General features: G+C 40.8%; 1 protein-coding gene and 1 pseudogene across 7 annotated transcripts; one reads left to right on the top strand and one right to left on the bottom strand.

Annotated features, from left to right (window-relative positions):
- Nucleotides 1-2,990: 2,990 nt before the first annotated feature.
- On the bottom strand, nt 2,991-7,972 carry LOC122067394 (D-cysteine desulfhydrase 2, mitochondrial-like). 7 transcript variants are annotated; one of them, XM_042631229.1, is made up of 8 exons: nt 7,763-7,892; nt 7,514-7,606; nt 6,716-7,039; nt 5,988-6,030; nt 5,525-5,887; nt 4,831-4,960; nt 4,506-4,682; nt 2,991-3,416 (listed from the first exon to the last, which is right to left on the bottom strand). In XM_042631229.1, the coding sequence occupies exons 3-8, from the start codon at nt 7,001-7,003 to the stop codon at nt 3,167-3,169; spliced, it is 1,251 nt and encodes a 416-aa protein (XP_042487163.1). In that variant the 5' UTR covers nt 7,004-7,039; nt 7,514-7,606; nt 7,763-7,892; the 3' UTR covers nt 2,991-3,166. The 7 variants fall into 7 exon arrangements, with proteins under 7 accessions (XP_042487163.1, XP_042487166.1, XP_042487165.1 ...); XM_042631232.1 differs by lacking the exon at nt 7,514-7,606 and having other exon boundaries at nt 6,716-6,916; nt 7,015-7,058; nt 7,763-7,886; XM_042631231.1 differs by lacking the exon at nt 7,514-7,606 and having other exon boundaries at nt 6,716-6,916; nt 7,015-7,039; nt 7,763-7,878.
- Nucleotides 7,973-11,468: 3,496 nt separating this feature from the next.
- Nucleotides 11,469-15,410, top strand: part of LOC122067395 — a 13,005-nt pseudogene continuing 9,063 nt past the window's right edge.

A 15,410-nucleotide genomic window follows, 5' to 3' on the forward strand; every position in this document is an offset into this window, starting at 1 on the left:
CTGCAGCTAGGAGTTTGTCAACCTCCTCGTTGATGATGGTGTTCTTCTCAGTCGCGAAGTTCCTGCGCTTCTTTTGGATAGGCCTGAAGCTAGGGTTGACGTCCAGACTGTGCTCGGCTATGGTCTTGGAGATTCCTGGCTTATCAGAAGCTTTCCACGTGAAAATATCAGAGTTTTTGCCGAGGAAATTCAAGATTTCTTCACGGGCTGGGAGGTCAACAGTGCTCCGAGCTGAACTGTTCTAGACGGCTCGGCCTCTGTGATAGGGTAGGTAAGTAGCTGCTTGACTGGCTTGGCTCGGGCCAGGAGGCTCTCATCTCGGCAATCAACAACTTCTACCATACATGCTAGGCCCGAGCATGGTTTTTTGACAGATTTTATGAAGTTGGCATAGCATTCCCGGGATTCCCTCTGGCTGGACTTGCATTCTCTGACTCCATTGCGGGTTGGGAATTTGACCTTCATGTGCCTAGTGGACACAATCGCCCCAAGACCATTGAGAACAGGTCCGCCAAGGATTGCCTTGTAGGGTGAGGTGATCTTGGTGACCATGAAAGAGACCATGGTTGTGGCCGTCTGAGCTCCTTGTCCGATGGTTACAGGTAGGTCAACAACTCCCTCTACCTCAGCAAGCATGCCTGAGAAACCGTACAAGGGTCCGGGGGCTGGTTTTAAGGCCCTGGTGCCAAGCCTCAGTTTTATTTTCTCTTTGTAAATTTTATAAATTTTTTCCTTTTCCTTTTCTAAAAAAAAACCACGCAATAGACAATGACCTCTTGCCCATAAAAAAAAAATGGAAAAATGTATTATTTTGATCTGAAATTGAGCGGATACATATCAATATTGGTGGGTACCAATGTTGTGAATTAAATCCATGCTTAGAATTTACTCAACTCAACCCGTGAAACAACTGCTAGCTCAATTCGCCGTTGCCATGCTAGTAGAGGGTAGGCTCCAAAGAGGTCTGTCAAAGGAAGCCTCCACATGTACGAGGTATTTAAACCAGCCTCTAGGCTTCTCCTTAGGAGTGAATCAGTCTCGTTGAACTGGTTTTGGGATGGTAATGGGCCAAAGTGAAACCAACCATTATGCAGAAGTTCGATTTTGGTCCGGTTTGTTTTGGTCTAGCCCTTTGTTAGGTTGGTTTCAAGGGTTGTTCCATTTCTGTTTTGTTGTCACATGTAGTTATTAAAAAGACCGTCTGCCCTCGCATTGTAGTTGCTTCCTTTTGCTTTCTCATTGGCTCCTGTGTTCCTCTCTCATTGGCTCTTGCGCTAGCATAGGAACCAAGTGACAAGGGACCATTCTTTCTCCCTATATACAATTCCCATTGTGTTCAGGTGGGAATAAATCTATTGTGTATTCCCAATGCATTTCTCTGAAAAGCAATTCAATGATATGGATCCGACTCCTCTCCAACAACTGCATCCTCTAACGATCATGCATCGACAATCCAAGTGTTGGGAGGGTTTGGTCATGTATTCCAACACCTATCAACACCTGTAAATGCATGTCCAAGCACTAACAGGTTCAGCCCTTGGACGGGTCGGTAGTGTCGGAGAGGATATTTTTCCAATATTAAGGGCATCATTCATGTCTATGATTGAATAATACAAAAAATCTAGGGAAAAAATTTATTGAAAAGCCATCCTTTCTTAGCCCACCATACTTTGTTCTCATATTTGACTATCAACCATGGATTTAGGTATTGGTACAGATCCGGATCAATGGGTATCGATCATTTTTATCCTTTTTTTTTCAAAAGAAAATACATATTTTACAATTTTACCCTTGAAATGATACGAATGAATGATCAATCCAGATCGATCAAGTATCGATATCAACTCTTGATAAGCTAAAGAGCCTCAAGCTATCAGTCTGATTAGAGGTGTTGAAATGACTTTTTTTTAGGTAAGGGAAAGTAGGTAACAACACCTACTCGTGAGCGTGGGCTTTTTGGACACCAACTGCACTAGGCAGTTGTTAGAGAGCTATTAGTTTACTCAGATGCTAACAACATTATTATTCAATGGTCGGCTGCCTCCCTCGGGAGTGTTGATTGGGATATTAGGAGTTAAATCATTGACATTATAGATATTTCTTCATGTTTTTCAACTTTGAAGTTCTTTTGGTGTGACAGTAATGTAAGTAAAGTAGCTCATTCCATTGCTAAGTTTGCCTAGATTGAGAGGTTTCCTTTTGTTGGCTGATGTGTTTCCCTCCTTCACTAGTTGAAGTCGTTTCCCTTTGAGCTTTTTAGTGAATGTATTTCATAATCATACACCCCAAAAAAGTGTGATCAAGTTGATATGCTTGATATTATTAGCCATATTCAATCCAATGTAACCCCGGACCATGCACATGTAGGAGCCTTGTGCACGGGTATGCCTTTTTTTTTCTTTCTTTTTTTTTTTTACTTAATCCAATGTAACCTGGAATTTCTCAAGTGATAGTTGTTCTATCCTCAACCACTATGGGGCTTTCAACCCAGCTACTAAAGCATCTGCAGCAGCATCCCTTATTAGAAATCATCAGTGTGAATGTCTTAGCAGGGACCAAGCAATTCCTAGCAGACTCACACCCATTGAGATGGAGGCCAAGGCAATCTGTCATGCTATCAAACAAGCAAATCAGTTAAAGGTACCAAGAAGACAATAAGTCTGGACACATTGTAAGGCAGTCGTGGATTTTGTTCAGCAAGATATGTATGATCGCTAGCCATGTAGTGCTTACTACCCTCTCTTATTGAACAGAGTTATCTGTGTCAGTTAATGTATGTATCAAGGGCCTCACATGGTAGGTCCACTCAATAGCTAGTTGATCTATAGTTTTGGGTGAAATGCAAAACTTGGGTTCTTGACTGTCCTCTCTGATTTGATTCCCAATCTGGTTCAGTCCTCCATTAGTTCAAGTGCTTGACTAGATCATTGAATGTGAAAGATCGAGACAAACCAACTCCCAACCCCCCAACCAAAAAAAAAAGGTTAGCCTTGCTCTGGAAACTGTTGGCTGCAACATAAAACTAAGATAAACCTCTCAAGTATCAACAACACTGGCAGATTGATTTCTTTACAAACTACATCAGAGATGCTAACTGAGGTATTCCATTGACATAATCATGCAGACAACTTGGTACAATGTGGCTAATTACATAAAAATTACCCTATCAAACGGAAGTGGGATTTGTGCTTCTGAGTGATTGGAAAATAGATTTGTACCTTTGTGCCAATCCAAACATGCCAAGTGTTCCCCCAGTGTGAAGCACCACCACTTTGGTATCCCTATCAGAAGTCTTCTGGCAAAGGAATGTCGCATGTTCCCAAGCAGCCAAGGTGTAGATAGGATCCACAAGAACACCAGTTTGCTTCGCAATTTGTTGGCATGCCTCTACTTCCCCCTCCAACACATTGCCAAATCTGAAAAGTATGCAACCTCTCCTTAAATATAAAAGTTACCACACCAGCCAGCTTATGGACATATGGGCACTTAAACTTCAACATTTCAAATAGGGCAGCATTTGATATAGACACAGATCACATAAATTTCAGCAATGACAATTGGCCAGATAAGTTGAGGTCAAATCACTCCAAACATCAACTTACAGGATAAAGAATAAGGTTCAGATGCATAAATATAACTACCAAAGAAACAATTTGTGCACAAAAGGGGCTTCAAAGTAGCAAGCTAATAAGCTATATTGGTAGCAACTGGTAGTCATGATTCAGCTTATGAGCTAAGCACATGAGTATCACCAGCAGTTACTTTCTTCAGCTGTATAGGACTGCAACACATAAGTTTAGGCAGGCAGCATATTTTACCATCTTTGAGATCCAAACTAACTTCACAATCCAGTTTGAAGTATGGTCATCGGAGTAGGCAACTTAGCAATTCCTGATTTGACTTCATCTGGTTCCTTCTTTTTTCCTTTTTTTTTTGGTTGGGGGGGTGGGGGGGGTGGGGGTTTCACTAGTCCCACAAATATTTGACCTCTTGAAGCATTACAAGGTCCAACCAGACAAATCAGATCTCTGGTTTCCATTTTCAATTAAGAAGTCAAAATCTACTGACAACATAAGATTATATATCGATTGAGCATAATGAGTGTTTTTCCCTACTTTGTTTTGCATAGATCCTTGTAGCCGACCCCATTAAGTTGGGATAAGACTGAGTTTTTTTTGTTGTTGTTGTTTCTTTGTTGTTGAATGATGGGGTGTTTAGTGCCATAATTCCCTCCACTCATACAAGAAGATATACTGCCAATAATGTGCCTTTTTGCTGTTGACTGGTCATTATATCAAGATGAGTACACAATCCAATGATACTATTGATGCTCAAAAGGTTTGTATTACTAATATAACTATTGTTGTTATTTGATGATTATGATATCAAGTGTTCATGTAGCATAGATGACATATTACATGACCTTAAACGCAGATAAGATGGAAAGCTAAATCGGAAAACGACACAATATACTGAAATGAATAGTTGAGATGCAAGTAGTTTACTTTCTTCGATGGATGCGTTCTACCCAATGCACAATTCCACCATCCAGTCCATCAAAAGCATGGTCAGAAGGATGCAAAACACAATACATCTTGAAATCAGAAATCAAGCGTTCCTCCTGCTTCTTGTATCCTTCGACAGAATCCGCCAGCATCACTGCAGTTACTTCCCATGGCAGTCTGATATGAAGCAAAATTACTATTAGACATGTTTAGTGCTGACCCTATTGAATGCTTCTACACATCTTCAACTCATCAGAAGAAAGGCACAAAATGATCAAAGCTTCTTCCAGTTTAGAAACAAGAGTTAGTGCAAACTGGAACAAACCCTAAACATCTGGCCCCAATAGCTAAACCAATTGCTGTGGTCCCAGTACCAGCATCCACAACCAGTTTTATGGGCTGTTCTTTCCCAAATAAATGAGTTTGGGAGAGGTACTCCACAAGGCGAATGACACCTGTAAGTGGAAACATTTGTGAGTCATAATTGTAGAAATGAATGGTAACTTCACCAACAACCTCCATTCCAAAACAAAATGACAGTAGGTTGGGTACTAACATGAGCTTGAATGATGACAATGAAACAAATGTTTATCAGATTGATCATGCTGCAAAAATCAAACATAACTAGGGTAGGAATCGCTAATCAATATGGCCATGAAGGAGATTTCACAGTAAACCAAACTCTGTCAGATGATCTTTTCCATATTTTTCAACTCTGCAAAAGAGCGTGATGAATCAAAGAATGAAAAGATGGGGTGGTTATGATCATTTGGTGGGTTTCATGGTTTGCAAACAGTCTGTTACTTGGGTTTCATACAGATGCCTGGTTTCTGTGCACTACATTGTGGCATTTTCAACATATAAGACATGTCAGACTTAACACCTGGGTGCAGAGGAGTCAAGGGCAAGGGCCATATGCATGTTATATCATAAATGCCACATGTGCAAGTAATACAACCTTAAATACATTTATACAGCTACGATAAGAAGATCACCAAGATACCAAGAAGCTATCCTACCTAATAATCCTATGGCATCCCCTGCACCTTCATTAATTATAATAACTTTTCTAGGATATTTTCCAGCTCCACATGATGTAACAGTGCTTCTCAAAGCATCTACTTGTGCAAAGGCTACTTCCTCAGAGTTCCAAGAAGCAAATGATGTATTGAGTATATCAGTTAACTGTATCACAGAACCACCACCTGCCACAAAATCAGCATGCCTTTCCAGCATTTCTGCTCTCTTCGCATAAATTGATCTTGGAATGTAAGTGACATTCCCATACATAGCGGATATCAGGTTGTATCCTGTCAGAACCTCAGGTTGTTCTCCTCGTAGAAGTAAATGTGACTTCAGCCCTCTCTCTGCACAAGAAACAGCTACACAACATGCAAAATTAACCTTCTTAGTGATACAAGGCTCATTTTACTCGGGAAATAAAGGCTGCACGTCAGAAAACAAGATATGGAGATTCCGTACCAATGGCCGCTGTGTGTGCACTCTGACAACCTCCACATGTGACCTAAGAAATGTCCCAGGAGGATGTTATTTGGGGTTGGACATTCCTAAAAAACGATAAGGACATCATCAATAATATCATATTTCTTTCTTCCCACAAGAAAGAAACCTTTACATTTAACACATGTGGAGTGGTGTGGCGTATGCATGAGTTACAAAGAAATAAAGAAATAAAGCCAAAGGGGGGGGGGATTTAGGGTTCATGGAGTGATTAAGAATGAGAGAGAAGGTGAAATGTCAGAAATAATGTTGACTTGTCTTTGAAAAAACTGAAAGTGTGAAATACGCAAGAAAACCCAATTTCAAATCTTTTATTTTTCAAAAGAAAACAAAAAATCTAGGAAGCATGGGTAGAGGATTGTAGGTGGGAAATCATGGACAGAAACAACTCCCTTTTACTAGATAAACTACTTACAAGAGATCCTCATATTTTTTTAAACATCCAAACCCCAGAGTAAACCAGCAGAGCATATAGCTACAGTCATCCAAATTATGCAATTCGTTCCATGTTAGAGAATCTCAGGGTGAGATGGCCCAAACTTAACTGAATGTATCACACATTTACCCTTAAAATATCATTCTCCAAGAATAAGAATTAGAGAATGGAAACATGAGAAGGGACGGCATTTATATTCTGAACCATAAATGAGTAATTTGGGAAATTTGAGTACCAAGGGATAGCATCTCACCACATCAGTAACCAAAAGATGTTCCAAAATTGGAAGCAAGCCATCCAGTTTTCTCGCTTTATTACCATTCACCAAAGGATGCAACAAATCATCCCTCACAACATAAAAGGATAGGCCTTGCTTGTTCTTCTCCATCATGTCACCTAAAGATGGCTGTGTATTATTTGAAAAGGTATACCTGACAGATGCCATTCCTCCCTGCTGTAATTGCATTTCAGACAGTGTTATTTGGTGGATTTTTGTATCTGGACTAAGCAACGCCCATCTTCTAGTAAGCAATTCTGACATAAAGGTTTTACCACAATGCTTTGGTTGAGGAATGCCCTGGTGGTAAAAGAGAACACTGTATCAAGTATCAACCATAAGTTGCACTGTAGGTACTTTCCGAAGAAATAGAGAAAATTATGAATCGATAGAGGTCGATACAAAATATTGTGATCTATACACTGTGTATATAAACTAGCAGCTATTTTTGAACAAAAAAATAAAAATACTTTAGGACAATCTTCTTCTTCTTCTTTTCGTTTCCTTTTTTTGTCCTAGAGATGGCTGGCGACTCCTATCCATTCAACCACAGGGTTCTAGGAATCGGGACGATTCGAATCAGAATTGATTGTTCTGGAATGATTTTTTTTTTTTTTTCGCTGATTCATGGAATTGGATTGCCCCCAATTCCGATGCAAGGATGCAAATTATTTCTGTGTAACGATGGAACAATTGCAAAATTCATGGCAGGATAATTGATTAAGATATCCATTTCATGTGTGCCCAAAAGGAACATCTGAAGGAGACACTTACAGTCTAGCTCGATGGGTTCAAAGTTCTAACCCTTGGCTCAATTTGACGGTGCCTAATATCTAATTTAGGGTTGCAGATTCGATTGCAAGATACCTGATCGAAAAGAAAATGCGGTAGCTGAAATTTATTGGAGAAGATGATCCAAACAGATTTCAGCTGAGGACTCACTCTTAACAGTAGATTAGACGGGATCAATTAAATTACAATCTTCCTCTAGTTAACGACTTGTAACGATAGGGATAAAAGTACCCGGGAACTGTTCGAAAATGCTCTGGAGCGAAGCTCGTCTTTCGTGGCGGACATTGCAGGGTTTCTTGGTAACTGTTGGAGTCTCATCCTGTCTTGGCGAAGCTGACCGTTGGAACTGATTCTGTCTCCCGCGGCCAAGCCCAACTAGGATTTTGGTTCGTAATGTGAAAACTAGGTCATGGATAAGTCGTTTGCTTCAAGTTAAAAACCAGCTTGGTTTGGTTGTCGATGCCAGATAGTCGGAGGAGAGAGATTTAGGGGGTGTTTGGTTCGGTAAATCTTTGAGATGATATTCTTTGGAATGATAATTCTTAATTTTTGGAATTGTTTGGTTTTACTAGGATGACCCTCATAAGTGAGCATCCTACTTCCCATGAATGACCATATTACAAAGGATGTGTTCCAAATCTGAGTTTACCTCAACACTTAAACTCAGATTTGAGCAACCTTTTTACCACATAGTATAAAAGGAAAAAGCGGAAAGACGTTCTCTATGGAAGCTAATATCTCAACCCGCGAAAAACATGCACTAGCCTTAAGGCAACCAAACGATTTTTTAGAAATAAACATAATTCAGAAGAATGTCTATCAAAAGATTGACATTCATATCCGATACATACACCATTTGATTTGCCGAACCAAACACCTTTTACACAACTCCATGAACTGTGTCACTTTGAAAGAGTTGAAAGAGAGTAAGGTCAGAGAGCAAGGTCACTGGGGTGGGTGTAATTGGGGAGCCACATCTCCTAATAATAATTATAAACAAAAAAATTAAAATTAAAATAAAAAAACACATTTAATGATGATGTTTGGTAAGTTTTATATCCCATCAAATCAAATACTCGTATGAGTTTCTCACCCCATTTTTCTCAATCAAACAAAAAACACCTAACATTTTTCATTCCCATAGAAGGATGGGCAATTTTGGCTTTGTCAAAATCGGGATTGGCCTCAATTGATTCTATGATACAATCCTAATTTTTTAATTTGTATTTGCTCAATTGGTTGGGGCATGTGAAACAATTGCTGCTCAATTGGTCAGTGATTTTACCAGTAGAGTGCATGCCCCTAGGAGGTCAAGAGACCAACTCTCTTGTCTTTCACATTTGTGCTATGAGGCACCCCCCCTCCCCCAACAGGGTGTTGCTTGTAAAGTACATACTCCAAGAGATCATAATTTCAAATCTTCAGCCTTTAACTTGTGCCATAAAAGCCACCATCTACCTATTCCATTGGATAGTATTTTTTTACCTGATCCTATCGAAGGCCCATAGGCCAGTATGGGTTGGGGAGGGCGGAGGGAGAGTCGAACAAGTGCCCCCTCCCTAGACTTATGATGGCGCTCCACTACGTTGGCAGCCACCAGGCCCACCACCATGCCAAGAGGCTCTTCCTCTATTGGGCAGCTAGATACTAGCAAGTTTTTTTTTTTGGTAAGTAAACTTTATTAGAAACGAGGAGACAACGTTCCCACACAATCCGCTAACAGAAGGGGTAAGGAAAGGGGAGGGGAAGAGAAAAAAAGAACCAGCAACTGAAGAGTGGCCGCACTCAAAGCGAGAGCATCAGCTACGGCATTTCCTTCTCGAAGAGAATGACGAAACAGCACAGAGGAGAAACGTTCTTGGAGAAGCCAGCAGTTTGCAACAATAGAGAAAATCTGCCAAGGGCAATCAAGAGCCGAACGGTTGAGGATGTTAACCAACATCAAGTTATCGCTCTCAACAACAATATGGGAGAGACCCAATTCCTCAGCCCAAATGAGAGCAAATCTAACTGCAAGAGCTTCCGCGACAATAGCATGAACCACACCTATACCCGTAGAAAAGCCTCCAACCACAAATGCAGAAGAGTTCCTGCAAATGCCTCCAATGGCCGAAGGCCCTGGGTTGCCCTTGCTCGCGCCATCGACATTGACCTTATAATAGCCATGGTCCGGTGGATTCCAAGAAACCCATCTCAGGGGAGATAAATTGGAGAAGGTATGAGAGGGAAAAAACATTTTCGCCTCAGAGATCGCTTTTCGAACAAGGGAGACGGTGGTAAAAGGAACGCCGACGGTAGACCCAATCCCAATAGGCGACCCATAGTTGCCAAAGAATGCTGCAGATGACAGAGGATTGCTGCGATGAAGTCCAATCCGACGAGTAATGGAAACAAAATTTATCCATGAGATCAGCCAAGGAAGTAGGAGGTGATAGATCTAAAATAGAAGAAACCAATGACCAAACTTGAAGAGAAGCTGGCATTGAACAAAGAGATGTTCAATGTTTTGAACACTGATATTACAAAGTTCGCACAGAGGAGACACCGAGACACCTCGCGATATGCGGAGGTCCGGAAGGGGAAGCTTATTATGGGAAATCTTCCAAATCAAGTGTTGAATTTTCAGAGCAGTGGGAAGATTCCATATTTTGTGTCACGGATAGGGGGAAGAAACAGGACTAGAATCCCCCATAGTAATTAAAGTATAAGCAGATGCCACAGAGAACCTACCTGAAGATGTAAAAGACCACACCATCTTGTCTGTGATAGGAAAGATAGGAATAAAGATGGAAATAATTGATGTAGCAATATCAGGAGCCCACCATTGAAAGATGAGGTCGTTGCGCCAAGTTATAGAAACCAAATCAATTAATTGTAGATCAGAAGTGGGGGTAGATGAATGAATGGGGAAAGGAGCGGCTGTAGGAGGATGGTTTGGAATCCAAAATTTGGTCCATGGGTTGATTGATCGGCCATCACCCAGGACATGAAAAACTCCCTTACAGAGAATATTCTGAGTGTTACAAATAGACTTCCATCCCCAAGAGGAGGTCGACGGGCATTGCGCATAAAAAAAGGAATCCTGTGGGAAATATTTTCGCTTCATGATGGAACACCACAAAGAATTGGATGCTGGATTGAGTAATTCCCAACCTTTTTTAGTGAGTAGAGCCAGATTGAAGGAGCTGCTTTTTTGATATTAAGACCACCCAACGCCTTGGGTCTGCAAATTGAAGTCCACGCAATCAAAAGCACTTGGCGAGTGGAGCCGTTTGACCAATAAAAGTCCCGACAGACGAAATCCAGAGCACGGATAATGGACGCCGGAATCCGAAAACAAGACATGATATATTAAGGCATCACGGATATAGAGGACCGAATAAGAATCACCCTCCCTACTGGCGAAAGCAAGTTTGTTTGTTATTACTATGATAAAATGACCTAGTTTCCCTAAGGCAAAGGTGAACGAGGATCAATCATTGTGTCCTCATGGCCACTCAACTTGGGTGGGTGGGGGGGAGGCAGGATCTACGACCCTTAAATAACGCTATGAACTTCAAAACACAATCGAGGGAAACTTTACCACAATAAAATGCCCATTATTTTGCCCAATAATATATAAAAATGTCTGTCCCAGTGATTAGAGATATGTGATCGGATTCTCCCAACTGTTGGATGCCTCACTCGATGTCCCAATGGTTGGAAAGGATCTGGATCTGAAACATCTTCTACACCCTCCCCCCCCGCCCACTCCCCCCCCACCACCCCTTAAAAAAAAAAAAACCATAGAATGGTCTGGTCCTACTGCGGAACGATTTAGAAACGCGGTTGGACCGTTATCATATCGGCAATCGCGGCCGATACCATTTCGTGCTAATTAACGAAACTGAAATCGAAACAGGGCGCAAGTGAAACTCGAAACCGCCTCATACGTACAAGAAAACTCAAACTTGCAGCCGCACTACCAACGATACTTTCAGGGTTTTAGTTCTGCTTCTCAGCTCTACTAATCTGGAAGCCTAACCTACCTCTCCCTTCCCAAAACCCTGAAGGCGAGGGAGGAGAAACTATGTTGTCTCCTTCTTGCCATGGGCTCCCGGATTTATCTCCAGACTCACTCGTTGCATCTGGTCGAAGCGCAGAGAAGCTGAGCCTTCCATCCCTGCAAACGAAGATGAAGTGTGACCCTGAGGGCTACGAGTCCGAGCTACTCCTCCTCTACCGCCACTTCGATTCATCTCTTCAGCTTTTCGAACAACAGGCCGCTTTCAATTTCACTTCCATAGGTGGCGTTGGTGGTGACGTCTCCGTCGCCAAGGACCTTGGTGACATGGTCATGTTCCTCGCTCACGTTACTCCCTTCTACCCAAAGCATCTCTCTCAATTCCCTAAGCAGCTTGACGACTTACTCCGCTCTTCCTCTCATTCACTTCCGTCGTCTCTCCGCGGCCATGTTGTACATGCCCTTATTCTTCTTATGAACCGTAAGGTATTGCACAATTCCTATCTAATACTCTTTCTCCATTTTCCTTTCTTTTTATTTCTAGTAGTTTTTACATTGTCCTTTCACACCAGAAGGTCCAGAACACGCAATGCTTCAATTCAAGCACCACAGGCTGAAATTGGTGTATATATCTAGGCCCACTCTGAGTTTGCCTTGAGGAAACCACGTTTTACTATTTTTTTGTAAATCTTTGATAGCTTCAGTTTGAAATTTCTTGTTGTGGATGAATTCAAATGCCAAAGACGACCCAATCTGCAACTGGGCAAGAACTTCTAGGTTTTTGTTCATTTTGGTGCATAATTGCTAGAATTTTTATATGACCTCCGCCAAATTCAAGGAAGTTGCCAAAATAATTTTTGGCCGTGGTCTTTACTCCTTGTCAAGACCAAAGTATTTTCGGTGCTTTAGAAGAAATTCTGACATCTGATCCCATGGGATGTATATTAGCCTCTATAATCTGTACCGACAGTTAGTGAATTGGTTAGACATAAGCTTATGTAATGCAAGTTCGCCAGAGTTGAGCTGGCCAAGGACAATTAATATTGAGTGCCATACTAACCAACATCCACTGATTAATTGTAAGCAATATAGTCACCTACCTCATTCAGACCTTACTTGGACTCCCAAGAGTTTTTACTTTTCTTTTTCTCTCACCCCAAGGTTTCAAGAATCAGGATTTGGTGAATCACCTGATTCGGATCTTGATGACTAGGTATGGCTGATTCATGTACCAAAACCCTAGAATCATTTCAGATCCAAGGGCTGAATCTAGGGTTTTTTGGGACTTATTCCAGCTGATTCCAATCTCATCTAGATCAGAATGGCACTGACCGATTCCCTCCCCGATTCACTATTTAATCACCCCTGAAAAGTTTTTTTGGTTTGCAGGATGGGGATTATATCCACGAGCTAGCGGACTTGTAGATAGATACCACTGGAGATTTATTTAGCTTACATTCTTTTGTCTGTACTTCCCCAACTATGATACATTTCTTTGTTTAACAGGTTGTTGATATTGGGGACAATCTTGCTTTATTCATGGAACTTCAAACTTTAGGGGACAGGGCTATAAGAAAACTAGCCTTCTCTCATGTTGTTCATAGTATCCGACGCATGAACTAGAAGCATAAGAATGAAGCCAATAGTCGGAAACTTCAGAATATCCTATTTGCAATGCTACAGGTTGGTAAAAATTCTTATAGTAATGTTGTTTCTATTGTGTCTGAAATTTACTGTGGAGTGCGTCGTTTCATTGTTAATCGAACAACCTGACTCAAGTAAACTCATTAAGTCTTATCCTAGACTAGTTGGGGTTAGCCATAGCAATCCTGTTCTGGTAGAAAGGGCTGTAACCAAATGCAGGTCTTAACCTTCGGCTTTTTTGCACAAAGTAACCGTTCTCAGACTTGAATGTGCGTTTTCTACAAGTCCACCCTATTTTAGGCCATCTATTCTTCACTGGCATGGATTGAGGGATTGAGATTTGATTGTACATTGGCCTAACCAATGTCTATATGATCTGAACCAGATTGGCCGATCCTCTGACAAGATTGAAAGTCCCATTGTAATCAATTTGATCCTATCAGATGATTGGATGATTCACTGTGTAATGCAGGTTGGATCAATCCCCCATGATCATGGTCTCCATCTCCATCAAGCTATTTGGATCAGGACTCGCTAATCCTTGAAACCTTGTTCTCAGGAACTTCTTGGCTCACCCCTTTATCTAGGATCAGGATTGGATTCTTGAAGTTCTTTTAGGCTTTTACCACCCCAAGTTGCAGCATATTGTTCCTACTTATGAGTGCATTCATTTATCTTAGTTGCACATATCTGAACCTTTAAACTGGATTTCTCTCATCTTGTAACTAGTGGCGAGCCATAATTCTCTTTCAAGGGGGCTAAGCCCTATTGCTAAAAGATAGAGTTTGGTGGGACATGGACATGTGTCCTAATGCCTCGTGGAAAATTGGGATGCTCTAGAAAATTTAGGCCCTGTTATCTGTACTTGTGTGAGATTATAGACTAGCAAGGCTAGAGAGTTTCTCTAGTCCAGCACTAAGGTTTTCCATTTGGAAGGGTAATGTGCCAATATTGATTTTATGTGATGCTCTAGATTGGCTGCATGCCAAGTCACTCATATTCAATCATAGACCTTCTCATGTATTGGTATATTCCCTTGCATTTTCGGCTGTCCATTTCTTTTTAGAAAACATCATTTTTTTTTCACTAGTTTCTCAGAGCTTTATTTCTCCACTTGGCCAACTCTGTTTTGATTGAAACTTGACATGTAAGTAGGGGCCTTTGGAGTCTACCTGTCTACAAAATTTCAGCTCTGTCCAATTTGCCATGTGGAAAATATTAGTGCCAGATTAAAGAAACCCTCTAGTTTTGCCAGACTAGAAAAACCTTTTCCTAAAGAAAAGTCCACTTAGTAAATATAAAGCCTTTTTCATATGCTCAGGTGGGGCCAAAATCTAACATTTGGCCACATCATCCCTTCATGTTGCTCAAATCAAGATGCAGACCTGTCAAAGCTTATAAAAGGTTGCCTTCCCAAAAAAACTGTGTTTTGAACAAAAATGATAACATATAATTGTCAGAAAAAAAAAAAGAAGAAAGAATTTAGATGGATTAGTTATTAAAAAAGGATTTAGAAGTGCAATTATTCATTTGGACCAAGATCTCATGGCCTTTAAAGATCAATGGACCATTGTAAATTTTTTTTCCCACTTTTTGTATTAAAAAAAATATCCCCCAAAACTCAGGAAGATCAAAATTAGGGGGATAAGGATGAAAAAGTAGAGCAGAACAAAGCAAATATTTGGAATCAAAATCAGCTCGATTGATATCGTGTGAGGTTGCCTTGAATCAATTTTAACTGCTTTGGCAAATAAGTCTCCTTATATCAAAATATAATTTAATCAAAATAAAAGAAGCTTATTGAGATAAAGAGAGAGAATGAAAGGGGGAACAAAAAGAGAAAACTAAAATTTAATGAAATCAGGATGACTTTGATGAGTTGAATTGATTTGCAAGAAGGGGGGGAAATGATGAATTGAACTTATTTCAAAATTGAAAATGAAAACTAAGAAGAAAAATAGTATTGACAAATGACAAAGAATTTGATTTAAATAGTACTAGATGAAGTGGTCTATTCTATCTTCTTCTACTTACTTATTTTTATTTGCTATAAAAAAGTCCGGATCAGTCCCCACATGGGATTCAGCCCTCCATTGGGAATCAGGCCCCCTCTGACTTGTGGTCAGAGGAGGGTCTGATTCATGTCAGAGGGTGATGAAGGGCCGGACTCATGTGGTGACCTCCGCACATAGGGAGAGGATCTAAACTCGCTATAAAAGAGGGGGGGGGGGG

The sequence above is a fragment of the Macadamia integrifolia genome, unplaced genomic scaffold (genome assembly GCF_013358625.1).
Source record: "Macadamia integrifolia cultivar HAES 741 unplaced genomic scaffold, SCU_Mint_v3 scaffold2888, whole genome shotgun sequence".
NCBI classification, from domain to species: domain Eukaryota; kingdom Viridiplantae; phylum Streptophyta; class Magnoliopsida; order Proteales; family Proteaceae; genus Macadamia; species Macadamia integrifolia.

Excerpts from the sequence above, each read along its gene's own strand:
- LOC122067394 (XM_042631225.1), bottom strand. The coding sequence starts at position 7,849 with ATGAGACTCCAACAGTTACCAAGAAACCCTGCAATGTCCGCCACGAAA. Across the intron at positions 4,683-4,830 it reads ATTGGGGCCAGATGTTTAGG|ACTGCCATGGGAAGTAACTG; the intron begins GTTTGTTCCAGT and ends GCTTCATATCAG. Across the intron at positions 3,417-4,505 it reads GAACGCATCCATCGAAGAAA|ATTTGGCAATGTGTTGGAGG; the intron begins GTAAACTACTTG and ends CATACTTTTCAG.